General features: G+C 50.1%; 10 protein-coding genes across 10 annotated transcripts; 5 read left to right on the forward strand and 5 right to left on the reverse strand.

The window, feature by feature from the left end:
* Positions 1 to 51: 51 nt before the first annotated feature.
* On the forward strand, positions 52 to 1,257 carry BDQ94DRAFT_5452 (uncharacterized protein). Its single transcript, XM_026776023.1, has 2 exons — positions 52 to 216; positions 281 to 1,257. The coding sequence occupies exons 1-2, from the start codon at positions 161 to 163 to the stop codon at positions 1,092 to 1,094; spliced, it is 870 nt and encodes a 289-aa protein (XP_026632456.1). The 5' UTR covers positions 52 to 160; the 3' UTR covers positions 1,095 to 1,257.
* A 162-nt stretch (positions 1,258 to 1,419) lies between these two features.
* Positions 1,420 to 2,820, reverse strand: BDQ94DRAFT_165148 (phosphatidylinositol-3,5-bisphosphate binding protein HSV2; the record flags this gene model as incomplete). The annotated part of the gene is made up of 4 exons (XM_026770214.1): positions 1,420 to 1,950; positions 2,015 to 2,371; positions 2,427 to 2,524; positions 2,712 to 2,820. The coding sequence occupies 4 exons, from the start codon at positions 2,818 to 2,820 to the stop codon at positions 1,420 to 1,422; spliced, it is 1,095 nt and encodes a 364-aa protein (XP_026632457.1).
* Positions 2,821 to 3,353: 533 nt separating this feature from the next.
* Positions 3,354 to 3,769, reverse strand: BDQ94DRAFT_133061 (uncharacterized protein). The gene has a single exon (XM_026764199.1). It carries the CDS (start codon positions 3,636 to 3,638, stop codon positions 3,483 to 3,485), a length of 156 nt encoding a protein of 51 aa, XP_026632458.1. The 5' UTR covers positions 3,639 to 3,769; the 3' UTR covers positions 3,354 to 3,482.
* A 294-nt stretch (positions 3,770 to 4,063) lies between these two features.
* aspA (putative septin AspA) lies at positions 4,064 to 6,529 on the forward strand. Its single transcript, XM_026764200.1, has 6 exons — positions 4,064 to 4,368; positions 4,554 to 4,623; positions 4,689 to 4,805; positions 4,863 to 4,950; positions 5,009 to 5,611; positions 5,674 to 6,529. Exons 1-6 carry the CDS (start codon positions 4,354 to 4,356, stop codon positions 5,906 to 5,908), a joined length of 1,128 nt encoding a protein of 375 aa, XP_026632459.1. The 5' UTR covers positions 4,064 to 4,353; the 3' UTR covers positions 5,909 to 6,529.
* Positions 6,530 to 7,405: 876 nt separating this feature from the next.
* On the forward strand, positions 7,406 to 10,646 carry BDQ94DRAFT_176941 (HET domain-containing protein; the record flags this gene model as incomplete). The annotated part of the gene is made up of 5 exons (XM_026772785.1): positions 7,406 to 8,111; positions 8,173 to 8,509; positions 8,544 to 8,623; positions 8,664 to 10,284; positions 10,618 to 10,646. Exons 1-5 carry the CDS (start codon positions 7,536 to 7,538, stop codon positions 10,644 to 10,646), a joined length of 2,643 nt encoding a protein of 880 aa, XP_026632460.1. The 5' UTR covers positions 7,406 to 7,535.
* Positions 10,647 to 11,265: 619 nt separating this feature from the next.
* On the reverse strand, positions 11,266 to 15,714 carry rom2 (putative Rho guanyl nucleotide exchange factor (Rom2)). The gene is made up of 4 exons (XM_026776029.1): positions 12,803 to 15,714; positions 12,313 to 12,743; positions 11,826 to 12,257; positions 11,266 to 11,772 (listed from the first exon to the last, which is right to left on the reverse strand). Exons 1-4 carry the CDS (start codon positions 15,456 to 15,458, stop codon positions 11,695 to 11,697), a joined length of 3,597 nt encoding a protein of 1,198 aa, XP_026632461.1. The 5' UTR covers positions 15,459 to 15,714; the 3' UTR covers positions 11,266 to 11,694.
* A 540-nt stretch (positions 15,715 to 16,254) lies between these two features.
* On the forward strand, positions 16,255 to 17,767 carry BDQ94DRAFT_133069 (V-type proton ATPase proteolipid subunit). Its single transcript, XM_026764201.1, has 8 exons — positions 16,255 to 16,598; positions 16,675 to 16,692; positions 16,752 to 16,764; positions 16,834 to 16,916; positions 16,987 to 17,099; positions 17,164 to 17,248; positions 17,310 to 17,395; positions 17,445 to 17,767. Exons 1-8 carry the CDS (start codon positions 16,551 to 16,553, stop codon positions 17,485 to 17,487), a joined length of 489 nt encoding a protein of 162 aa, XP_026632462.1. The 5' UTR covers positions 16,255 to 16,550; the 3' UTR covers positions 17,488 to 17,767.
* Positions 17,768 to 18,249: 482 nt separating this feature from the next.
* Positions 18,250 to 19,604, forward strand: BDQ94DRAFT_165153 (cAMP-dependent protein kinase; the record flags this gene model as incomplete). The annotated part of the gene is made up of 4 exons (XM_026770215.1): positions 18,250 to 18,427; positions 18,493 to 18,585; positions 18,655 to 18,779; positions 18,885 to 19,604. The coding sequence occupies 4 exons, from the start codon at positions 18,250 to 18,252 to the stop codon at positions 19,602 to 19,604; spliced, it is 1,116 nt and encodes a 371-aa protein (XP_026632463.1).
* Positions 19,605 to 20,547: 943 nt separating this feature from the next.
* On the reverse strand, positions 20,548 to 21,583 carry BDQ94DRAFT_165154 (pyrroline-5-carboxylate reductase family protein; the record flags this gene model as incomplete). Its single annotated transcript, XM_026770216.1, has 2 exons — positions 20,548 to 21,479; positions 21,544 to 21,583. 2 exons carry the CDS (start codon positions 21,581 to 21,583, stop codon positions 20,548 to 20,550), a joined length of 972 nt encoding a protein of 323 aa, XP_026632464.1.
* A 579-nt stretch (positions 21,584 to 22,162) lies between these two features.
* On the reverse strand, positions 22,163 to 23,669 carry BDQ94DRAFT_176943 (FAD-linked oxidoreductase; the record flags this gene model as incomplete). Its single annotated transcript, XM_026772786.1, has 2 exons — positions 22,163 to 22,964; positions 23,044 to 23,669. 2 exons carry the CDS (start codon positions 23,667 to 23,669, stop codon positions 22,163 to 22,165), a joined length of 1,428 nt encoding a protein of 475 aa, XP_026632465.1.
* Positions 23,670 to 25,398: the final 1,729 nt, after the last annotated feature.

Here is a 25,398-nt window from a genome sequence, read left to right on the forward strand (position 1 = left end):
AGCCCGTGATGAGCTGAACCCGCCAGCTTTTCTGCTGCTTCCAATCCCTCACTCTCAGCCACTCAATCTCTTGCTTTGCGGCGCGATTCAGCTGCGCTCTTATCCGGTCCTTTTGTTTTGAGGGAAATACTGGCTCGCTCTTGCGATCCTTGACACAACAATGAATAATATTCGCCAGATCCAAGCGCTCAATAAACGCGAGCTCGAAAATGCCATGTATGTCATGCTTATCTTCAACCCGACTTATTGGTTTCTCTGCTAATCTTTGTGGACATCTTAGACCCCCGGAAGCTTCCTGGCACGCAGACTACAGAGATACCGCATACATCTACATCGGTGGATTACCATACGACTTGTCCGAGGGTGATATTGTAACCATCTTTTCGCAGTACGGCGAGCCCGTGCACATCAATCTCGTGCGCGATAAAGAGACTGGAAAGAGTCGGGGTTTCGCCTTTCTGAAGTACGAAGATCAGCGCAGTACAGATCTCGCAGTCGACAATCTTGGTGGGGCAACAGTTCTAGGGAGAGTGCTGCGTGTGGACCACGTGAGGTACAAGCGGCGCGATGACGAGGAGGAAACAGACAATGTCGCAAAGCTCATGGGTGATACGACTAGCAAGGATCATGATGACAGAGATACAGATGATGAACGGAGAAGACGGAGGAAGAGAAGGGGAAGTGAATCAAGGGAAGAGGAGCCCGCCAGACGGCCTCTGCTCAAGGAGGAGATCGAGCTACAGGAGCTGATCAAGAATCATGACGAGGAAGATCCGATGAAGGAATTCCTTATTGAAGAGAAGAAAGAGGAGGTCGCACTCGCCTTGGAGAAAATGCGCAGCAGCGAGAAGTCATCTCGGAGACGTGACAGCCGTGAGAGATCAAGCCGCCATCACCGTTCTCACCGTCGGAGACACGACGACGATCGAGACTCAGAGAGAAGACGCAGAGATCGGTCGCCCAGAAGGGAAGAGCGATCTCATAGAGCTAGATCTCCATCTAGAAGGGAGAGATCCGACAGAGACAGGACGCCGGTCGCGTCGCGATCGCCCGACTCCCGACGCTACAGAGATAGACATGATCGACACCGTTAAATGTCTGGCAAAGCTATCTAAATATTAAATATGCTAATGAGGGCTAAGTCTCTTAACTGGTCCTGGGAGAAAGCCATCCAATACAAGACCTCCAGGATCTTAGTGGCCGAAGGCTGCAGTCAAGCGCCTGTTCTTGAAATGCTATATGCTGCTTCATCCTGCGCCGGCTCATGCGATGACGTGTCCATATCAGAATCAATGCTATGGCATGGGCGCATGCGCGTTTGCATCCGGAATCTTGCCTGCATCTGGAACAGCTAATACCTTGGTGCAAACCGGATAGGTAGTCCTGCGAACAATCACTCTTCATCCTTACAAGAGGAGTTCAGCTGCCCCCCAAATATCTTTTCCAGCCTTCTCTCAGGCAATACCGCTTTCCATCATCCCCATCGCGCAGAACGAACTTCTCCCACCGGCCATCCCTGCCGGCACCGATAACAAGAATCGTCCTATCATCGCGCCAACCTATCACGCCTTTCGAGGGGCTCCCGTATGAGTTACCCAGGGGCGGGACATAATGTGAGCCAGGTGGTGCTTCTTCCCCCATCTCAAAGTGGGCGCTTGCGAATGAATACACATCAGAGAATACCCTTGGCAATAGTGGAATCTTCCCGAGAATGCCCCATTTCTGGTTCGTTGGTTCTTCGGTCGGGGAAGCTGCAGCTTGAGTACGGTTTGTGGGTAGCCGAGGATGAGGAAGGTCGAATACGTGCAGGGTAGATTTATCAGATGTCACAGCCAGTAGAAGATTCGAGGGCGAAATGGCAAGCGAAAATATCACCGCATGATCAACACCGCGTCGTAGCTCGGCCATTTTGGTGCAGTTAGCCGTAGAGAAGACCCGGACCAATGTGCCCTAGATAGAATGCGCTTTGTCAGTAGTCTGCGTCGCATTCGCCATCGTAGGGACAGGGACGTACCGCTTCACTCGCCGTCGCCAACACTTCACCATCGGGACTCAAAGTCATCGCGCGCAACGGCGTGCTGTGGGCAGGAATGATGCTGACGTTCCCCGTTTCGAGCTCCACCAGTTGGACCTGGCCAGGGGACCGACCTGGGAAAGCGAGCACCTCCTGCCCTAGACAAGCCAGCCCCAGTGGGTTATCCGTTGTCTCGAAAGAAGAGAGCTTCTGCGGCGGGTTCGAGAAAGCGAAAATGTGGATGCTATTGAGGAGGGCGACAACGATGCGCGACTTGGACAGTCGGACGCCCAGGACCGAGGTGCGGAACTCCAGCGTAATTACTGCTTTCTGTCTTGCGTCATCCCAGATAACCAACTGCGACCGCTGTGTGAGTATAAGCTGCGCCAGATAGATGCAGAAGCTCGCACACCTTATTCTGTGGAAACTTTGGCTGTCTCCCTCCGCCAACGATAGCTAGGTAGTTGGTCTGGCCGAGCATCTTGACCACCCCGATGCCGGCATTGAAATCTAGATGGAGTGAACGGCATTAGTGATACGGAGCTGAAGGAGGGCGGGGCCGATGCTATTATTTATACCTCTTGATACTCTGAGCTCGCATGGGTCGGTATTGAAGACTGCAATAGAGATCATAACGTCTTTAGCTTGGGTATCCCGAAAGGGAAGCTATTGCATGAAGGGCATAGCCAGGACCTACCACAGAAGCCCGTGTCCAAGCCAACTGCGAAGCAGGAGGTATCATTGTTGAATGTAGCAGAGAGTGAGAGTGGCCCCACAGACTCATCGATAACTTGTCGGGTGTTCATTCTGACCACCAGGGAAAGAGGCCATCAGAGCTTTGGATGGTAGAAAGGTAGACAGGAAACTAGAAGATCGACAGCGGTCGCTGACCTCACCCGAGCATCAGTAGAGTAGATAAGGCCCGGGGGTCCGCTTTTGGCTGGGGGATGCCGGAAGGGCAGCGGATTCCGGGCCAATAGACTCTCTGCGAAGGGGGGTGATGTTGTTCAACGGAGATCAATGCACATCATCTTATACCCATACAGAAGCCGAAAAGGAACTTCTTAATATACTTCGGCGAAGATGATCGAGATCAAGAAAAAAGCATGTACTGGCAAGGGCGTGATTCGAACCCGCGCGGTTAGTCTACAGCTTTGCGGTTAGGAATAGTATTCCGTAGTAATAATGTCTCGGAGCCATTGTTTCAGGCCTGAGGCCTAAAATTCCAAGCTGTATGGTATTTGGGTAATTGCTTACCGCTACGGCGGCCCGCAGCGACCCACGGCGGCGGTGGAAACGCCTTCTGCTGCCCCCGACCCCTGAGAAGAACTGGGGAGAGCACAGAGGCTAGCTAGACATTGCAGCAACCACTTATGCTTTTAATCGGTTGACTTGTCGCTCTGTACCTCAGAGAACAGGTTAGCGGATAATATGTGAGCTGGACTAAAGGAATAAATTCCCTATCGAGTCATAGCACTAACCGCTGAGTGGAGACCTGGAGTGTGTCTCGCTCAGTGAAATGACAATAATTGATGATCAAGGCGTCCCCAGATTGGACAGGTATTATAATGAGTGTTGAAGGAGCACGCAAGTAGGTAGATACCCAAAGACAAGGTCCGGGCATACTAGATGGGAATCCTACTGTACATTAAAACCGGCAGCTATCTAAGCAATTGAACAAAGCGTTCGTAAGCATGTACCTTAAGTGCTTAGTAGGGTGATAACTACTAGACTCCATTTACTCCATACAGGAACCGTGCCTGGGAGCCCGCTATCCATGGGAGAGTAACTGGACTGTTTAGAAAAGTGGGAGTGGTACGACCAGTAAGGTATCGATGTATCATCGGTTACGAGTGATACCAATATTACCAGCGACCGATCAATCTGGAGAAAGAAGGAGGGCAGTGATTGGACCGTTGGGAACTGCAGGGTGAAAGGGGGCAGTTGTGGCCGTTCCAGAGCGGTAAAAACTGGTACGGGCAGGAAAACGGGAGGGAGGAAATCCCCCCTTAGAGAGAGAGTCTAGCAAATCCCCTAACTGCCAGATCAGTAGCAAGCGCCAGCCAAACGGCTCTTTAGTCCCTCCAGCTTGCCCAGAGAGTGTCCGCCCGTCGTCGAACCTCAGGGGAGCAACGCAGCCATTCCACATCCCATCCCATCCACTCCTCCATCTAATTCATTCAACCTTCATTCCACCTCTCTTGTTCCCCCCCCCATTCCTTTCCTTTGGCTCAAACCACCTTCGTCCTTGTCTCTGCCACTCGCTTTCTACCTCTATTTTCTTCAATTTCTTCTTCTCTCTTCTTTAATTTCCTCCATTCCTCCCCTATTAATTCATCATGTCGTTCAACGCGGTATGTTACTTCCTTCCCCTTTCTGGCCTTGTTGCTCTGAAGCCTATCCATGCTCCTTCCCCCTCCCATCCAACCCACCCCGTCCATTGTCCCCTGAACCGTGGTTTCTTTTTCATTTTCTGTCTTCAGGCTCTCGGCCAGAGGTTTGTCCACGATTAATTTCTTGCTCTAATTCCCAGATGAAGCTCCGTCGCAAGAAGAATGTCAAGAAGGGTATCCAGTTCTGCCTGATGGTCTGTGGTGCCAGCGGAACCGGTATGTGCTGCATCATACAAAACAACATTCATTGCAGAATTGACCGAATTCCCCCTTTTCGTTAGGACGTACCACCTTCGTCAACACTCTTTGTGGAAAGAAGGTCCTAGAAGGCAAGGACTGCGACGACCCGGCCAACGCTCACATTGAGGAGGGTGTCCGCATCAAGCCAGTCACAGTTGGTAAGTCACCGGAACATGGACCACCAGCATACACGCCACTAATGAGATCTCGCAAAGAGCTGGAATTGGACGACGAAGGCACCCGCATCTCCCTCACCATCGTTGATACCCCCGGTTTCGGAGACCAGATTGACAACGAAGCAAGGCACGTTGAACTTGGCCGCCTTCCCAACGCCCCCTACGAATACTGACCGTCCCAACAGCTTCGGCGAAATTGTTGGATACCTTGAGCGCCAATACGATGATATTCTTGCGGAGGAATCACGAATCAAGCGTAACCCCCGCTTCAGGGACAACCGTGTTCACGTCCTGCTCTACTTCATCACACCCACCGGCCATGGACTGCGTGAGCTGGACATCGAATTGATGAAGCGCCTTTCTCCCCGTGTCAACGTCATCCCCGTCATCGGCAAGGCCGACTCTCTCACCCCTGCCGAATTGGCCGAATCCAAGAAGCTCATCATGGAGGATATTGAGCACTACCGCATTCCCGTGTACAACTTCCCCTACGATATCGAGGAGGACGATGAGGACACCGTGGAGGAGAATGCTGAGCTTCGCGGTCTGATGCCGTTTGCCATTGTTGGCTCCGAGGACTTCGTTGAGATTGACGGCAAGAAGGTGCGGGCCAGGCAATATCCTTGGGGTGTCGTGGACGTTGAGAACCCCCGTCACTCGGACTTCTTGGCCATCCGTAGCGCTCTTCTTCACAGCCATCTCGCAGACCTTAAGGAAATTACTCACGACTTCCTCTACGAAAACTACCGTACTGAGAAGCTCAGCAAGAGTGTTGATGGTGCTACGCCGTACGTATACCCGCTTGCCATTGTTACAGTCTGCTAGCACAAAAACTGACCCCTAGCCATAGTACACAAGACTCTTCGATGAACCCAGAAGACCTAGCATCCCAGTCCGTTAGACTGAAGGAGGAGCAGCTTCGTCGCGAGGAGGAGAAGCTCCGCGAGATCGAACTCAAGGTGCAGCGCGAGATCGCTGAGAAGCGCCAGGAACTGCTGGCTCGTGAGAGTCAGCTGAGGGAGATCGAGGCTCGCATGGCGCGTGAAGCAAGCCAGAGTCAGATTGATAGCATCAGCGATGCTTGAGCTCTTCCCAAACCTGTTTTCCGGAGGGAGACGGATCTTGCATGTTGACCCCGGACGCCGTTTGTGCCTATGTAATGAGATTCGTGGCACGGCAGTTGTGACTGTCGACGGGGAAAAGATTAGTCGACCGTTTATTCACGTTAATAGCTTCTTATCCGAGAGGAGAGGGGAAAATGCAACGTTCCGTTTATCTTGACGACTGGCAGCATTCCCCCTTTGTTAACTCAGAGGGTTGCGGACAAGAGGTGATGGAATCCTGCTGCTGCTCTGCTCTTTCCCTCTCCTGATTTTGGCTTCTTCCCATGTCTTCTTTAATCTGGTCGAAAGATCTCCGAACGGTTTCGCGCTGCCCATGTTGCGAAGCTTGGGGTCAGAGATAGCATCTTTTTAATTTGCTGACAGTTGTCGCTGGACCTGCATAACCTCCTTCTCATTGCCCATCCCTTTTATTTTCCCATTTCTGCTTTTGTCGATGAAACCTGTCCCAATCTCAAGCAGCGCAGCAAGATTCCCTCTTTTGTCGTTTCATATTCCTTGTGCTCGTGGTTCATGTCTTAATCTTATCATCATATGTCTTAGTTGAATAGTAGTATATGAGGACAAAAGATCCGAAGTTTTTCCTGGTATGTAAGTTCTGGTGGCATTTTTGCAAATGCTCCATCTCCGGTCGTGTCTAGGCAGGGTCAGGAACATCCCATTTAGACTTATATTCTACTAGTAATCTACTAGTTACTTCAGCGCCTACACGTATACGAGACACATCATATTGTCAGATTAGAGGCTTGACTTCAATTTTACGGAATTCAGTATAATGAGTTGCATAAGTTCATGATTATGTATTATATAATCATTAGATGTCTTTCCGATGGTAAGCTCGGGTATCTTGACCGTGTTGTCAACCATCTACGAATACAATTCAACTTGAGAAGTAGCGTTAAGGGGTGTATCTAGTATAGTATTGTACTAGGACACATGAATTGGGCCTTGTCCAGCTGAAGCTTTATTGTTTTGGATACTCAGAAATACCGATGATGAACTGCTGGTTAAATATATATCCCCAACAACAAAACTGAAATGCACTCAGACTTTATACTAACTAGTACTACTAACCCACCTTGTAGACAACTTAGCGGCCACTCACCTGGGTAGATGCTAGCAGAAGGTCATTACACGTATAATGATCGACATAAGATTGCATATTGTTTCTTTTTCATGTCACAATAAGAAAATCTCGGTCCCTTTTTTTGTGCTCTAGAAAGATGTGTAAGCAGTTGTAAGCCAAACTTGTTGGGAAAGATGCAGACGCTTTCCAGTATAATCGGTGTCGAGACATCAGCCGAGAAGAGATACATCGAAGACCATGGTCATTGATCTAACTATACATCTCCTTCCCAGTGTCCAAGAAGGTCCAGTAGATCCTCATGGGATCAGTCATATAGCTAGCATTGTTTGGACGAGGGGTGGTGGCCCCGCGATTCAGCCGCACCAGCTCAGCGCCATGCACCTTCCACTTTTGAATTGACGCGTCTGTACTTAATCAACCTCATTTGACCCATCCGCTGGAATTTTACCACGTTTCCTTTCTCCATACCGAATAAGATCCGAAGTCATTCAATTCATTGATACCATGTCTCCAGGACGGGAACTCGTCTCTGATCGGACATGGTCAGCCTTTACCTACGCAAAGCTCCCTGATGAGCCGTCGAGCTATACAACACGCATGATACGCCTCCTGCCGAGTGAGGATCCAAATGCTCGCTTAGAATGCGAAATTATCGACTACGACTTAGCAGTAGACACGGGCAGCGGAGATTTACATCTCTATGAGGCGCTTTCCTACGTATGGGGAAGTGATAAAAGATCGCGAAAGATTACACTGAACGGTTGTGTCTTCTCCGTAACAGAGAATCTTTATGTTGCGCTGTTACATCTTCGCAATCGCCAACTTGAGCGATTACTGTGGGTTGATGCCATATGCATCGATCAGGATAATTGGGATGAGAAAGCCAAACAAATTCCACTGATGCGGACGATTTACGCACAGGCTCAGGATGTCATAGTTTGGCTTGGAGAGGCTTATGAAGATGGTGACAAAGCGCTTAATTGGATACGCTGTATTGATGAAGAAAAGGATATAAGTATTGGGGAATATCAAGAGGCATGCTTGAAGCTGCTGCAAAGAGCTTGGTTTCGCCGTATTTGGGTGAGACCCCAGCTGGTTTCATTTTTGAAAGGACATGACTAAACAGAATATAACACGTTAGGTGCTCCAGGAGGTTGGTGTTGCACAGTTTATCTACGTCATGTGTGGCTCTGTCCAGATAAAAGGGCATGTCTTCTGTGAAGGCCTGAGGAAATCAGGGCTCTCATCGAGATTTCAGGCATTGGTTGGCCCAGTTGCTTTCCTTATCAGAAGTGCGCTTGATCGACCAAAATATGAGCCTAATTCACGAGGAAGCCTCACTATTGGGGAACTCCTTGGAATGTATTGCAGCCATGATGCTACCGAGCAGCACGACAAAGTATATGCCCTTCTAGGCCTGAGTGCTGATCCGATCACGGATGCTTTAACACCAAATTTATGGCCTTCCCTGGGATATGGTATTCAAGCAAGTTGCCCAACATATCTTTCCAGAATGCTCTGTGGAGACTTGGCATGGGATAGATACAGCTGTCATCAAAGGTAAAGCATGGATCATAGGCCATCTTTATTCTGTTGGAGAGGGGATGTCGGCATTGTCACTACAACATAAAGGTGCACTGGAACCATACAGCGCAGTGGCTTGGTAATAGACGTGACTGGAAAACTGAATGGCAATTGCAAGCTTCTGCACGGCTCGTCCAAGACGGTGACATTCTTTGTCTTCTACAAGGGGCCTCTAAGCCTAGTATTATTAGGCTTTGCAGGGACCATTTTACCATAGTGATGCCTGCGGTCACACCTCGGAAAAGGCGTCATGGAGAGATGTTGGAACAAACCGTCCATGGAAGGCGTTTCATGAACAGTCTTATTGATATTTTGCTGACTTGGAGGGTGCCTCTAGCTGATCATTATAAGGTCGACTTAGACGCTGAATCAAAGCTCAATTATATGGCACCAGACTACAAAGAAGAGCAGTCAGAGGTGGACAAAAGACGGAACCTTATCATGTGGGTCATAGTCGATACTGCTCTGGATGCATTGGCAATGGCGAACTTGGGAAAGAAAACTCTAGAGCATCTACTTTGCCAAAGTGGCACAACACGTATATTTGCCCGAAGCCTGACAGCAGCAGCACCAAAGGATTCTGCCAGTTGGTTTTTCCAGTCTTTCTTCCATAACTGGGAGGGTGATTTCTCATCCACCGATGATATCGTCGAAGCAGTGGCGGAGGATGATGGGTCGTGTGGTTATATACTTATGGAGCTCCTTCTACAACACCAGGGAGAGGACCTCACGATTACCAAAGCAGTGCCTATGGCAGCGGCGAAGAATATTGGAAAATACGCCCATAAGATTACGGAGGTTCTCTTCCAACACCGTGAAAATGATTTTCCAGTCACTAAGGAAGTGGTTGAGGCAGCAGCGGGAAATACTAGCCAATATGGACATATAATTACGCGTATTCTCTTTCAACAGCGAAAGGAGAATATTCTATTTTCCGAAGAAGTGGTCAAGGCAGCAGCGGCAAATGCCAGACATCAGACCATGGAGCTCCTCATTCAATACCGGGGCGGGGGTCTTCCGATTTCCGAAGAAGTGGTAAAGACGGCAGCAGAGAATACCGAGTTATCTGGAAGTATGATACTGGAATTTCTCTTCATGTGCAAGCGCGACATACTTCTAGTCTCTGAAGAAGTGGTCAAGACTGCAGCCAGAAACCCTGCGAATGGACTTAGGTTCATGGAAATTCTCTTCAAGCGCCGAGGGGAGAACTTGCCTGTCACCGAGGAAGTCATCAAAGCAGCAGCAGAGAATGAAACCTGTGGAACTGAAATTTTATCTGTTCTCTTTCGACACCGACGTGGATCCCTTCCAATCTCCAAGAATGTGGTCATAACTGCAGCAAAGAATACTGAATCTTTCGTGAGGTGCCTCCTTCGTCACCGAGGAAAGAGACTTCCAGTTTCTGAGGAAGCTGTAAAGACAGCAGCAGCTAATACCAAAGCCGGAGATGCTATTATTGACTGCTTCCTCGAACTTTTTGAGAAGAACCTTCCGGTCTCCGAAGGAGCAGTCAGGGCGGCAGCAGCAAATACCGAGTTGGGGGATGTCATCATGAAAAGTCTTTTTAGACATCGAGGAAGGATGCTTCCGGTCTCCGACGGAGTAGTCCAAACAGCGAGCAGGAATGATGGATGTGGTATTCAAATCATGAACATAATTCGTGCGCACCGTAAGAGCCGCAGACGTACTGATTTTTCTTGGCTTTAATTGTAATGATACCTGTGTATGATAAGGACTAGATAGGGTGATGTCAGAGTACATAATATCAACATGAGTGTCAGACATTGGAAGATTTGCCAATCGTCACGAGATGAAATCTTATGGAACGCTCACTGGGGGGTTGGGCGGTAGCCAGTCAGTCGATGTAGTACGGAGTAGGTGTCAAGGAATCTCACATGGACAGGTCCCTCTCAGGGTTCCATATCATTATTACTAGTATTAGGTATCCCCATATCCCGCAACTTTGATGACAAGTAGTACTGATAACTTAAGAGTTGAGAAGTACCATCAGTGCCAATAAGAGAAGAATAAAACCATTAAATGAAATAATATACACATCACTCTACCCACAGAATATCAAAATATATGTTATTGAAGACGCTAAGCTCTATCGTTGTTACTGATCGAAGTAAGTATGTATCTACTAGTCTGTCGAAATAGCGCCTAAACCAGAAAACAAGTATTGTTGATTCACCGTCTTTACTACTACTATACTTACTATCGACGAGATACCATTGTCAACCACTACAAATGAAATCCTGAAACGAGATTACCACTTTATGAACGAATGGTTATTAACAAAATATAGTAAGCTGGATGACCCTTAGGCCCATGTGAGCAGTAGTATATAGTACTATGAAAATGTGGTCCGTACTGAATACAAACCATGCATGCCAAAGCGGTGTTATGTGTGCGTGTGTGTGCTGCTAAGAGCCTTCAGTTTGATCATCTGCCAGGACCAATTTGAATGGATTCTAAAAAGTGTTTATTTTAGCCCACTGGGAGGGTCAATCTTTCGATATCTAAGAAGGGACGCATATTTTCCTACTGGGTTGCCCGACAAGTTTGGCCATGTGACAGGGTCCCCTGAGTGCCAGGGATAAAGCAGGTGACTGGCTCAGGGGGTCACTGTGCTTGAGCGCGGGAGCCAAGCCAAGAAGGTGAATGAGCTAATTTGGCACTGTGATGAGTTGAGGCGACATTCCAGGCTGGGGCCATGACATATCTGGAGATGGAGTCACAGAAGCTCTACTATAGTAAGCGAGGGGAAAATAAGAGTTGGATAAGCATGTGGTATTGATGCGCTTCATTGTACAAAGATAATTTGATCAAGCTGATCTGATGGAGACAGATCGAAGTGACAACATGGAGGTATTATAAGAAGGAGATCCTCGGAACAGCTCAAGAAAGTAAAAGTGGCCGCAAAGGTCAGCGAAAACTGAGCTTCAAAGAAAAAAAAAGGATGCAGTGGATATATGCGCTTTGCGACCATCATAGGGTCATTCTAAAGTGCAGTCAAAAGCAGTCAAGGTGCATGAGATATTTCTCGTATTCCCTCCCTCTTCTTATATCAGCGGGCCTAGTGTTGCGGCTTGTTCCAGAAATCCAAGCTGGCTACCACGTCCTCGCCCGATTCATCTTCGTAGGCATACAGAATCTGAATAGTGGTTAGTGCTGCATGTAGACATAACGTTAATGGAGACGGCTTACCTCTCGTGTGGAAGAATGCAACATGCGGATGTTCTTTCCGGTCATGATATGGACCAATTCACTCGTCTCAATGTGCCGGATCTCAATGAAATTTGGTTCGAAAGCAAGAATGTAAGGGTACGAGAGGGCGAAAGCGTTAGGATTACCTTCCCATGAAATCTTCCAGTCTGGGCGTGCGCGCCAACCATTGCGGTTGACAAAGAAAGAAAAGTCACTGTAGTTGAGCAGGAACTCTCCATTCATACGCTCGATATGGATCGGCTTGACGTTCTCCTTGCGTGCAACGAAGTCGAGCGAGGTGTCGGCCTGATCCAGAAGTGACTGAGTCTCAGTTGTTTCCAGACTCACAACTTCGAAACCACGTGCACAGCCAACGCAAAGGGTGGAACGGAGGAAATGTATCGACGACGATTCGGCGGGGATGTAGAATTCCTGCTCTGGCTGTTAAAATGCTACTCACGAGGACAGATATAGAAAGTAGACGCACCTTGAAGAGCTTCAGGCTGTCCTGACCGCTCTGGAACATCTTGCTGACCGCAGACTTCTTCTTGCCTTTCGCCAAATTATCCATAGGCTCGTAGACCTTGATCGTTGTGGACAGAGCCGAAGTCTTGACGGAGCACACCAAATGACGACCCAGTCCAATACCTGCCTTGAAGAAGTTGGCATGTCCCTGGATCTTTTTGGGACGCTTTGCGACTGTGTTCTGACTTTCGCTAATTTCCAAGGCCTCCATTGGGTAGGACGAGAGCGTCTTATTCGACAGGACCAAGAGTAGTTGATACTCTTCCAGAGTGTCCATTTGCGTAACCTGGCTCACGTCAAGAACTCGTCTAGGCCTAGCCGATTTATCCTTAGGCCAACGCTCAGACAAGTAAATGCCGCTGTCCGTACCATAGACGAGCTTCCTGCCACCGTCTACCAAAAAGACCATTAGCAAATATATCGGCAGTTATGAGGGCAGAGTAATAACATACCAACCGGAACAAGGCAATTCACCCGGTTGACAGAGGTGAAGAACTTCTCGCAAAGGACAGTCTTATTATAGAAGTTGCTGTTCCGCTCCCTAAGTTTCCGTTGTTGCTCTTCCACCATCTCGATGAATTTCCTTCTTTGCGTAGGAGAAGTGGCGTACAGAGTCTGCTCATATCCCCCCTTACCAAGATGCCTGAAAGTGATGGGAAGGCCATCTTTAGTCGTGGGCGGGTTTGCAGCAGCCTTGTTGGAGAGCAGACTAGAGGAGGGCCTCTTAGCGACACCAACCCTGGGGATCACCTCGTCCATTTGAGCAATGACCAGAAGCTCGAGAGGGATGGGCTTCCGATAAACTCGGTACTCTTCTCGCTTGTTCACGATCTTAATTCTCACCAGGAGAACCGCATGATCGAAAAGGTATGCAGTAACTTCAGAACTGTCAGTTGGCGTTTTCTTGAAAGCCATCTTCGTCAGCATCTGACGGTTCTCTTCCGTCAGCTTCAGATCGACATATTCGCCCGGGGGAAACTTCAAGGCTGAATTGAGCTGCACAAGATTGAAATGGTTCTCAGCCCTTCCACTCTCAGCATTGACGCGGGACAGGAAATCCTTGATGAGCTTGATAGCCTTGGGAATGTCTTGCTTGTCAGGATTATCGTCCGCCGTGTTCTTGGCAACCTGCTCCAGAAGCAAGGGGTACCTTGCCAGACGAGTGGTGGGCTTGGTCAGGTAACCGTTCAATTCCAGCTTCCGTGACTCTTTGAGACGTTCTGTTTCCTCAACGAACCTCGCAAAAGCCGGGTTTGATGCCTTTTCTTTCTCGAACTCGTACTTTCCGTAGAGCTGATTTGCACCGTACTTGATGAATGGATCAAAGCGTGGCACGTGTTGCAAGAAGATATCACCGACTGTCTTGACGACGTGATTCTCCTTCTGGCGTGCGTTCAGAGCCTCACATAGTCCGCCGTTGACCTTCAAGACTTCCAAGCAGTTTCCGAATACCGTGCGAATGAACTTCTCCCGTCGATGCTCAGGAATTGGCGAAAGATTAGCATTGCCTGCCGAACGCAGTGGCCTCATCCAGAAGTCTCGTAGATACTCGAGGTCCTTGACGAAGTCACGCTCGGTGTACATAATCTCGAAAATGATCTCCTGGCGTTTCTTCTCGCGGTCGTCAATGCCATCAGAAATCTCCTTGGGGACCATATTAATCCACAACTTCTGGTTATCATTATCATCATCGTCTCCGTGCAAACTGCCCTTGGAGGCAGACGAACGGAGTCCCGGCTGCGGCTTGAGGTTCAATCTAGCTTGCTGTTCTAGCCTCCTAGGACAGGCAATCGAGTAGCATAAGCTGTCGCGAGTGCAAGTCGGCGAGTAGCATTCAGTCAATAGCGTGAATACTCCATTTACCTCCGAACTGGGCGCTTCCTCCCCCATGGTTTCTTTGAACTGGTAAAGCTCACCGGGAGCATCTCGCAGACGGTGGTCATATGTCACATCGTGGAAGAACTTCTGCGCATCCAAAGCGCGTCCCAGCAGCAGAGCCAAATTGCGATCCATAGTCTTGATGATGTATGCGATCAAATCGACCGCCTCCGCACCGGAGAACGCATTCTGATACGACAATCCGTTCTTTTGCCGTTCAGCGAGCGTAATCCTCTCACGGAAGACATCGGCCACTTTCGAAAGCAGGGCTGGGTAAACTAGCGGTACCTTACTCCGACGGGAATTGCTTGGGACAAGAGTCGACGTGTTACTAGGTTTCGGAGCAATTTGACTTTGCATGCTCATAGTACGATCCGGAACAACAGTGGATGCCATGGACATGGTGCGGGAGTTCATGGAACCATCGCTAGGGGGACGAGACTTTCCGTTGACCTCATACGCATTGATCACGTCCGCTGGATACGAAGCTTCCGGGGGTGGGCTAGGGCCGGAAGGCTGTCGCCTGGGAGGAATGACCCGTCCAGTTTGTGTTGTATGAGCGTGGTCGCGGTCAGTGGAGTAAGTGGTCAGTGACATGGAGCGCTCGTTCTGATTCCTCTCCGGAACCACACGTCCCTGAGGTGTCATAGGGGCGGCGCCTGGATTATAGGGCTGTTGACGGGAATAGGTTGCCGAGGTGTGGTTGAAGCCACTGGACGGTGGCTGATATATCGGTGGCCCTCCCAATCTTGCCATTGACCTCGATCTGTAAGCGTCGGAGTTCAGGGCCGGGTGGGGCACTTGTCGAGCATAACCCTTTGCATCCGGATATTGTGGCCCATGGTTCGGCCTCGAATCAAGCCTCTGCGGCTGAGGGTAAGCAGAGCGCCCGGGATAGGGTCGGGGAGGATTCTGGGAAGGGTGCTGGGAGGTCATTGTAGCTGCGCTTCCGCCGTACGGTTGATAATAACCGTTGGGGGTGCCCGGGGGGTATCCATTCTGCATCTGGCGCGCGGGTGGTGGCGGACCCCTCTGCATTTGCGGATGGGGCACGTGTGAAGACATGGTATGGGCCCGATCTTGAGAGAACTGGGGAGTCTGGGAGGTCATCGTCTGCGAGCGTCCCGGTGCTCCGCCGAAAATCTCGGAAAATGCAGCATCACGTTGAAAAGCGGAGGGATGCCCGTAAGGCCGGTAGTTCCGGCCTTGCTGACCCCCTAAATCGGCCATGGTGTGTATGTAGCCCCCTCTTTACTCCTCACTCTGGGGATACTTCGGCGAAAGGTGGCAAGGAGATGGATCACACGAGGCGAGAGGCGGGTGAGGTAAAGGTGGGAAGAAGGGAGGGTATCGAATCCGGTCGTAGAGAGCGTGCAGAGCGTCGCGAGGAGATCGTTTCGAATCGTGGAGTAAGGAGAAGGAGGAGAGCGCGGGTGGGAAAAAAGAAAATGAGATACTCCACGGGGCGATAATTTATAAGCGGAATCAAGAGTAAAATAAGACAAGAATAAAATTCGAATAGGAGAAGAAAAGCCTCTACACACAAAAGCCCCCTCAATATATCATGCCTTTTGGTGTTCAGGTGTTGGTGCGATTTGAAAGCCTGGAGAGGGTGTCGAGACCGCGTGGTGTGTTAACGATCCAAGTGCGCTAGGAGCCTTGAGCGCAACGGCAAGCCAGGGCCCCTGCAAGTTCATAACCTCAGCATGCTCCCTCGGGCGGGATCGCTCGATCGAGACTGGGGGTGGCGTGCCTGGGGAAGAGGGAGAGGAAAGAATCTGAGGGGGTAAGGCCAGGCAAGATGGGTGGAGGGAGGAGGGGGGAGGGGGAGGGAAAGTGTTTTAAGGTTATAGAGGGAGGGAGAGAGTGAAGTAGAGAGTGGGGAGAGGGAGGGAGGCAGTAGTGGATAGTAGGAGAAGTAGGCAGGTGTCAGTTATTATGATTGCCAGGGAAGTTGGTGAAGAATGGGACCGGCGGCCGTGTAGGAGAAGGAAGAGCACGGGGGTTGTTGGGTCGAACAGGCACATGTCACTCCTAACCCGGATAGGCCACTTCTCCTATACGGTGGCCCGGGCGGACAACTTCGGTCAACCTCGCATTCCGCCGACCTGCCAAAGCTATCGTGTCTATCCAGCTGGCTGCTTCCGACGGACGTCTGGAGACGATACTGGTCGGATTTCTTCTGCTTCAGCCAAGGATTCGTCTCACCTGTTCAGGCTCTTACTTGTCCGCTTCTTTGTTTTTCTTTCCTCCTCTTCTTCCTCCCCCTTCCCTTGCTCTCTCTCTCCTGATCCTCGTGCTTCCTGGGTGGATACGGTCATCATGGCGGACAGCGAATTCTCCCCCAAGTTCGCTCCGTTCTTTTCCTTCGTACGTTGCTCCTTTATTATCCCTCTTCGCAGAAGTTATGACGCGACGAATATCATTTGCTAACTCACCAAAACAGGCAGGTATTGCGGCAGCTGTGAGTATCAACTACACGCCACCCGTTCCGATCACCGCACGCTAACCACCTCTCCAAAGATGATCTTCGGATGTATGTCGACTCACAAAGCTGGAGGTATTGATTGATTGTTACGAGAACATCTCAGCTCACTTCATCTAGCAATGGGAGCCGCATATGGAACGGCGAAGTCAGGAATTGGTATCTCCGGAGTGGGAACCTTCAGGCCGGACCTGATCATGAAGGTATATTAGACCTGTTTTAGCTTTGTGTCGCGTTTTATAGCATTATCTTTGCTTGTGCTAACCTGTGCAGTCCTTGATTCCGGTTGTCATGTCCGGTATTATTGCAGTTTACGGCCTCGTCATCTCGGTCCTCATTGCCGGTGACATGGATCCTCCCCCGAACAAGCATATGAGCCTTTACACGTACGTTTCCCGGTATTCCGCCTCAACTCATATATAAATTTGTCTGATGATATTGTTTTGAAAGTGGCTTCATGCACCTTGCTGCGGGGTTGTCGGTTGGCCTCGCAGGCGTGGCTGCCGGTTATACTATTGGAGTTGTCGGAGATGCGGTAAGCAGTCATTGCGAGGAATCTCTGGATGGAAGTGCACAGCTGCTAATGATGGATACAGGGTGTTCGTGCGTACATGCAGCAATCTCGAGTTTATGTCGGTATGATTCTTATCTTGATTTTTGGCGAGGTTCTTGGTCTCTACGGGTATGTGCACATCCACTACAGCAGCAAGATTTCATACTTACTCCCATAGATTGATTGTTGGCTTGATTCTCAACTCCAAAAGCTCTGGCTGAGCGGGTTCTGCATGTTGCGCTTGGTGTTCCCGGTTCTTGGCCACTCACGTCCACCAGGGGACGTATTTTGTCTCCTATAGAAACTTTACTGCTGTACAGATGAGTGCAGAGATTGCGATCAAGGAGAGGCAGTTCTGTTTATTGTCCAGGGACCAATCAGTCGTTGGCGCTGACACTGGTATTGATGCCTTTCGTCCGGGGAGGTCTGGTGTCTTGTACTAGTACATTGCTGGAGTGTCGAAATAGCATATACGTTATCTGAAATGTCATTACCTATCTCTCTCTTTCTATTGCAGGAACTAGATCATTTTTAAGTTATCAAAAGAAGATCGCAACCGCCGAGCAGCGGGGTGATGGCTAATGACCGGCAGCGGACTCGAACACACAGGCCAGTGGCTGCCCCGCCGGCCGGTAACGTCAGAGTCTCTTCTTTCCCGTAGCGCCGCCGGCTGGATGAGAACCAGACCGGCCTCATCAAAGCTCTTCCATCCCGCAAAATCCTCTTGCGAATCCCCGCGCCGTTGCTGTTCCCCTGATCAATCTCTATGTGCGATAATAACTCGCCTGCATTTCTCTACCAGCTTTAAGGGACCCGGTACTCGCCCAATTGCTACCCCAGCGACTCCTTGTTTTTCTCCCCACACCTTCCCCCTCTCCCCGCGGTCCTCCGCGACAGGATCCCTTGCCATTTTCCTGGGTCACCAAACCGATCGATGCGCTAACGACATGCAAAGATTCTCAGTCCCAACTAGCCAGTTCAAGATGGGGTCGGAAGATATCCACGAGAGGGAAAAGGAGATAGTGGCTTCTGTCCGACCGCCTCATCAGCGTCGACTGAGTCCGTTCGTCATCGCTGGTCGTGCTGAAGAGAAACAGCTGGGGATATCAACTCGTCGGTTGAATGTCAATGACTTCGCACTGTTGAAGACACTGGGCACAGGTAAGCTTAGCTTCGTCGCTTGCGCAACCTAGCCAGTGTCTGACGGCGGCGATTCTTGTGCCCAGGCACATTCGCTCGGGTGTGGCTAGTGAAGTTAAACGACGAAAGGCAACGCAAGAACAGGGTCTACGCGCTGAAGATACTCCGAAAGGCAGATGGTACGTAAACTGTGGTGGAAATTGCTGCAGCGACACCTGGCTAACCGTTTTCTGTTCGTAACATGATAGTGATCAAGCTGAAGCAAGTCGAGCATGTCCGCAACGAACGGAAGACTCTCGCGGATGTTTCCGGCCATCCTTTCATCACGACGTTGATTGCCTCCTTCTCCGATGACCAGAATCTATACATGCTGGTACGAAGCCTAGACCCATCAGTGTTCCTGCCACGCGCAACCAATCCTCATCCCGTGTAGTGAAACCCGTGGCATTATCGCGATGGAAGACTAATGTCGTCATAGTTGGACTATTGCCCTGGAGGCGAGATATTTAGCTACCTACGACGTGCACGACGCTTCAACGAGAACACATCTAAGTTCTACGCCGCCGAGATAGCGTTAACTATCGAGTTTCTTCATGACGTGGAGGGGGTTGTTTATCCAGATCTCAAGCCGGAAAACATCCTGCTTGACGCCGAGGGTCACATCAAACTGGTTGACTTTGGGTTCGCAAAACAGGTTGGCGACCATGAGACCTATACGCTCTGTGGAACCCCCGAGTATCTCGCCCCAGAAGTCATTCATAACAGCGGCCACGGCCTTGCTGTAGACTGGTGGGCTCTTGGTATCCTAATTTACGAGTTCCTTGTGGGACAGCCGCCATTCTGGGACCAAAACCCGATGCGCATCTACGAGCAGATCGTCGAGGGTCATATACGGTATCCTCAGAACATGTCGCCTGCAGCCCAGAACATCATATCTTTGCTATGCAAGACCAACCCAACTGAGCGTTTGGGTTACATCTCCGGGGGTTCAGCTCGAGTCAAAACGCATCCCTTTTTTGAAGACATCAACTGGGATGACCTGTTCTACCGCCGCATCAAGGGACCCATCATCCCTCGAGTCGATCATCCCGCGGACACCGGAAATTTCGAAGAATATCCCGATCCGGATGTGAAGAACCAGAGCATTTACACCGATGATTTGAGAGACAAATATGAGGCACTTTTTGCTGATTTCTGATCGATTAGCCGCTGTTGATTGCTTTTACGTCAGGTCATTCTCTGTCGTCCCGGCGACGACCGCTCATGCGTTCCAAGCGCAACCGCTAGTGACTTCTACCAAGTACATCCTTCACCCTACCATGACAGGCTTCTGAAGCCATTTATGGTAACAGACTTGCTTGGACCGCAAGGTAATCCCGCCATGTCTTGCAGCGTTTACGGCACTTGTCTTGGTCTCTATCGGAGGGCTCTTGACGCCCCACTCTACCATCAACTGCGTGTTGCCACGCACCGAAATCTTGCGTAATGTCTCGCTACATCGCTTCTGCCATAACCGATGTGGCTCTTCGACATGAAGTGGGTTACAAATCCCGACCGGACACGGACTCTTGAGCACGCTATCACCAGTGACTTCACACCTCTCGTATCCTATAACGAGCCTTGTTATCGATCAGTACTTCATTGTCTCTCATCTTCTAAGCATGACGTGCTTCTTATTACTTTCCTTTCTATTCTTGAGCGTTCCAGATTGGCGAGCCGGTCACTCACACCCAGAGCGCGGGGATTCATCGAACACAAGCCAGCTACTCACAGCATTCTCAAGAGGATCTGCTGATTTATATATATCCCGCCATTTACTCCTATCCTATCATTGGATAAGTCAGGTGATGCTTTCAGTCACGATAACGAGTAACGAGTGTTTGGATTCTTGCACATGCTTTTTGTCTACCTTTAATGGGTCCTAGGGGATGTCTTCAAAATTATGGGGCAGGGGGCCCAGTTGATAATACTTTACTTCTGTACTTTTGTTTTGGAGGACACTGCGAGACATACAATTGGATACATAGTACAATCTTGCCTACTACAACCTTGAATAAAACAACTTTATGATCAAACATATAACCCCCAACCACCCCCCCAAACACATCACATCACATCACATCACTATTAATAAGTAATATCTACTTCCTCCCAGTCCCATTAACCAACCCCACCCCCCTCCCCATCCCCTCCGCCACACAAACCCCCTCCCTAACCGCCCTCCCGACCAACCCCCTAAACCCTCCCTCCTCCAACACACAAAGTCCCCCCATAGTACAACCCCCCGGCGAAGTCCCCCTCTCCTTCAGCAACGCCGGATGCTCCCCACCAAGCAACAAATCTCCCGTCCCCCTCAACACCTGCGCAACCGTCATCCGCGCCTCCTCCCTCCCCAACCCCATCGCGACGCCCCCATCCATCAACGCCTCCACAAACACCGCTATGAACGCAGGCGTGGACCCCCCAAGCACCGTAAACGTATCCATCTGATCAGCCCTAACCTGCACCGTGCGCCCTATCCTACTGAAAATCCCCTCCGTCAGGGAAATCAACGCTCGCGGCACGCGAGTACTTGCATTCAACTGCACCTCTTCAGAGGGAAGCTCGATGGCTGTGATAGACTGGGAGATAGTGGCGCAGATATTGGGCAGCGCGCGGAGAATGTATAGGATAGATTCTTGGGGAGGGGAGAGGAGGTTGCGCAGGGAGGAGACGGTCCAGCCGGCGGCGATGCTGATGAGGAGTTTTGGGGATGAGGTGGGTGGAGGACTGCAGAGGGCGGATCTGGTGGAGGGGTCATTGAGGAGGGAGGGGATGTCGGTGGGATCGCAGGCGAGGATTATGGTGGAGGCGGAGGTGATGGCGGCGTGGTTGTGGGTGGAAGGGTGGATGGTTAGGGACGAGGTGGTGAGATGGGATTGGAATTGGGATTGGAGGGTGGTGAGGGAGGAGGGGCTGCGGACGGTGGCGATGAAGTGCGTTGGGAGGGGGGTGTTGGTGGTGGTCGTGGTCGTGGTGGTTTCTGTGGTGGAGGTGTTTAACAGGCCGTTGAGGATGGCGATGCCCATTTTTCCTGTGGTTGGTTTGTTAGTTGGATTGATGGATGGGTGAGTATGCAGGGTAGGGAATGGATGTACCGCAGCCGAGAATGGCGAGGGTGTTTTCTGGTGTAGACATGGTGGTTGTGGTTGTGGTTGTTGGGTTGATTCGGTGGGATAGATGGATGTAATTACAGGTAGATGGCAGTGTGTATGTGTGATGTTCTAGAGGTATTTAGTGGCGGGAGAGATGATTGAGGTTACTTGATAGCGCTGAAGTAAAAAGAAACAAAAGACGTGGGAGATTGACTGAAAGAAGGCATGACAGCACCCCTCATCTCTACCCCTCATTGCATCAATGACTCCAAAGTGTGAACGAAGTATATCCAGCTCCACCCGAATATCGGTGGGTCGCACTGCAGGCTGGCGGCTATTCTAACTACACTTCTCCGTATGCCCTAGTAAAACCTAGTCGTTTCTCACCGGCCGATAACGGTCGAGTTTATCAGCTGCAGCTCAGTTGATTACCATTGTAACTGTGCATCCTTGGATGACCACCTTGCATCGGCTACAGATGCCATGGTTGGGAAAAATATCCTGAGATTGCAGCTTCACAAGGATGATGTAGGAGCTTGTGGAGGGGTAGTCTAGAAGGACATTGAATTGGAAAAAAATATCCATTCATCACGGTCATACTCCATACATACAGCCTAACAATCTACCCAAAGAAAGCCCTAACTCGCCTCTTCACCTCCGCCTTAAGCGCCAAATGCTCAGTCATAGTACGTGAAACTGCATCCCTATTTTCCGCTGCTCTCCGCACCAAATAACCCAGACACTCGCCCATACTACCCCAAGTCAAGCACTTGTACACTCCGGGAGCCACATTGTTCTGATCTTTCAACTGCAACAGCCCGAAACTTACCCCATCCGCCATCCCCAGCAGCTGTCCGAACTCCACTCGGCCAGTGGGCAGCCCCGCCTGCAACCGAGCCTGGTGCAGCTCATGCGCCGCCACAGCACTCTCGATATTATGCGTAGCCAAAAACAGATCCGTAGTGGGAAACCTGCGTCCGGATTCTCCGAAACCCTGATAACGCTGCTGCAAGACGCCCCGCACGATGGAGTTGTACGCGATATCGGTATCTTGCTTCGTATCGTGGATGAGCTGTCTCGGGTCCGATCTCATGTACGCTCCCCGCACCAGCTTCAATCCAAACGTAAATCCTTCCTGGTCTGCTATCTCCATGTGCGACGCTATCGTGCGCGGCGTACTTTTGAGATAAGCCTGGTATGTGTTGTACACTACGGCCTTGCCGTTTCGGTTGTACTTGCGCATCATGTCCAATGTGAGGTTGTGGATTCCTTGGAGAAAAGAGTGCTGTTCGGCGTCCATGAGGAGACGGGCGTTCTTCTCGACTACCCGTTGGCATACTTCATCTAGGGCCTCGACCATTTGTGTGGGGACGGGTTGTCCGGAGGCAAAGGCCTCTGTGACTTTGGGTCCGGCTCCAGTGAGCCTGATAGCAGGGATCAGCATTCATTTTCCTATCTTTCTGTCGGGTAAAGGTATCCCTGGACTCTGGGGGATCGACTTACTTCGGGGCAAGGAAGTCACCTTCGCCGAGCATGTCCACTGTCTTCAGGTAACCTTCCCGCCAGGCGGCGATGAACTCGCATGACTCTGTGTCGGTTGCCTTCTGGGATACCTGGCTGTGTGCGAATTGGGTTTGGTTCGTGCTGGGATCTTGCACCGTCTCCCGCGCGTAGGTCAAAATGACTCCTCGGAGTCCTGTACTTTTGATTTGGCGGATCTTATCCCGGACTTGGCTCTCCTTTTCCCCCGCACAGAAGTGGTCGTAGAATGTCTTCTTGAGGAACCAATGGATGAGAAGGTTGCGGTCCACATCTAGCAAGACACCTCGGGGCTTGGTAAGGAAAGAGAGGATAGACAGACAAGGAACGAGGAGGGCTTGGTGGGAGGAGATGGTGGTCACGAGGAGAGACCGCAGGAGAGTCTTGGTAGGGAGGACCGAATGAGGTGGCGCAGAGGAGGGCTTCTCTGTAGCTTGTGACTTGGCAACTGAGGAGGAAATGCTGGGAACCTTCTCAAAAGTAGTCCCCGTAGAGCAATATCGGAGAGATTGGAGGAATAAAGTAGGTCTTGTGATGACACAGGTTCGTGCCCTTTGGCCAACCGGTGTCCTGCACAGGAGGTTGGACATGGTATGTGAAAGTTGAAGAGATTGAAGAGATCTTGGAGATGAAGAAAATGTTAGCATACGAAGGGACATCTTTATACCTTGGATTGCAGGCTGCGGGGTGCATTTGTCCCCTCAATGATAGGGATAAGTAGGTCTTGGGAGCTGATAAGATGACCACTTGGAAAAGAGGGACGCCGCTCATTGGTGCCCTCTACAACACCGGTCCTATCAGTAATCTTCTTACTCATGTATTACTGCTGAATTACGCTTCCATTTGTACATAAAATGATCTAATTGACGTGTCTGGTCGATTGCATCGGCAAAGAAATGACTGGGTTTCGGCCAGACCCTGAGTTGGTGCTTCTTGAGTGAGGGGTAGACTTGGAACCGGTAGCCCTACCATGCCAATAGTGTTGGACGTGCGAGATAAACGGGTGTTTGGCCATTCTCATCTAGTCTAAGCGAGGTCTACAACTTGTTGCTCTTGAACGACCACGATGTTCTGATATGAGGGTTCGAAGATCGTCTAATTTGTATGTGGATATCGAGACCTCGTCATGATCATTTTCTTCCCTATGCCGTGAGTAAGTGCTTTGGTCAAGAGAAAAGCTGAAGAGACTACGGGAGGAGTGCTTTCATAAGGTGCGTTTCTCATACTAATTACCGTGGTATGCTGAATAAAACCATCCGAGGGACATCCGTAATATACAGCAGGAGGAAGCCGACGAACATCCTAAACCATTGACCGCCAATCCCACATGACCGAGTCCACTTAGTGGGCAGCCATGTGTGACGAACACCTTAGTTTTGCTGCTTACTGCATCTGTTCCACTACTAATCTTCCCGGGGTCACTGTGAAAACATCGATGAAGCCCACCAGAGACTCTACACTGCGTTTCAGGCTCATCTAGCACTAATGGCTCAATGGGCCGATCGTTATCACTTCATGTCCGTTATGAGGTTTAAAAAACTGCAGAAATTGCCCATCTGTCTGTTGCGGTCCTTGAAGCTATCGAGCGGCCGACTGGCTCTTGGACATTTGGAGCTTTTATGTGAACAGACAGGCAGGTGTCTGATGATGCCTTCCGACCTCGCTATCTATTAGAAAGACCCCGAGAACATAATAATGCCTAAATCTTCCAAATGTAGCATTTTCGCTACTCTGCAGTGGTCACAGAATTGTATCTCATTATTTTGGCGGATCCAAAAGACTAAGAATCGAGGACCAGGACACCTCTTTGCGAATGACAGCCGGGACTCTGATATGTTTTAAATCTAAATATAAACGCCGGCTTTTCTCATCACTGGTCAACACCTTCTATTCATCCATTCCGGTTCACTGCAGCACTCAAGAACCCGCATTATGAGTGAGAATAATCCAATCCTTGTTATAGCTCACGCCACATTGAAGGAGAACTTCCAAGTCTGATAGTTTCTTTTAATCGCGCAAAACTACACCCGGCTGCTTCGCTCACAATACACAAGCGGCAGCCATTCTGTCGATAAGCTGAGAAATTATCTCACAAAGACGGAACATGAACCCGGGCATGGTGATCTGCTTCCCCGATTCTCAACGAACGCAGGGCTTTGGTTTTCAAGCACTCTTTGTAGGTAGCAGCGGTAACAATTTCAACACTACACATCTTGCCTCTAGATAACTTCCAAGCAGAGAGTAGCTACCTTAACCTAGCTTATAGATAATCTCGTAGTAACTGAAACCATCTTTACATTGCTATGCCAGTGGCAGTAG

The sequence above is a fragment of the Aspergillus welwitschiae genome (assembly GCF_003344945.1).
Source record: "Aspergillus welwitschiae strain CBS 139.54b unplaced genomic scaffold BDQ94scaffold_1, whole genome shotgun sequence".
NCBI lineage: Eukaryota > Fungi > Ascomycota > Eurotiomycetes > Eurotiales > Aspergillaceae > Aspergillus > Aspergillus welwitschiae.

Coding starts and splice junctions, on each gene's coding strand:
- aspA (XM_026764200.1), top strand. Junction 4,806..4,862: donor CATCAAGCCAGTCACAGTTG/GTAAGTCACCGG, acceptor GATCTCGCAAAG/AGCTGGAATTGGACGACGAA. Junction 4,951..5,008: donor CAGATTGACAACGAAGCAAG/GCACGTTGAACT, acceptor CCGTCCCAACAG/CTTCGGCGAAATTGTTGGAT.
- BDQ94DRAFT_133061 (XM_026764199.1), bottom strand. CDS start 3,638: ATGCCCGGACCTTGTCTTTGGGTATCTACCTACTTGCGTGCTCCTTCA.
- rom2 (XM_026776029.1), bottom strand. CDS start 15,458: ATGGCCGATTTAGGGGGTCAGCAAGGCCGGAACTACCGGCCTTACGGG. Junction 12,258..12,312: donor ACAGCCTGAAGCTCTTCAAG/GTGCGTCTACTT, acceptor CAGCCAGAGCAG/GAATTCTACATCCCCGCCGA. Junction 11,773..11,825: donor TGCATTCTTCCACACGAGAG/GTAAGCCGTCTC, acceptor ACCACTATTCAG/ATTCTGTATGCCTACGAAGA.
- BDQ94DRAFT_133069 (XM_026764201.1), top strand. CDS start 16,551: ATGGCGGACAGCGAATTCTCCCCCAAGTTCGCTCCGTTCTTTTCCTTC. Junction 17,249..17,309: donor TTGGAGTTGTCGGAGATGCG/GTAAGCAGTCAT, acceptor TGATGGATACAG/GGTGTTCGTGCGTACATGCA. Junction 17,396..17,444: donor GAGGTTCTTGGTCTCTACGG/GTATGTGCACAT, acceptor TTACTCCCATAG/ATTGATTGTTGGCTTGATTC.
- BDQ94DRAFT_5452 (XM_026776023.1), top strand. CDS start 161: ATGAATAATATTCGCCAGATCCAAGCGCTCAATAAACGCGAGCTCGAA. Junction 217..280: donor CGCGAGCTCGAAAATGCCAT/GTATGTCATGCT, acceptor TGGACATCTTAG/ACCCCCGGAAGCTTCCTGGC.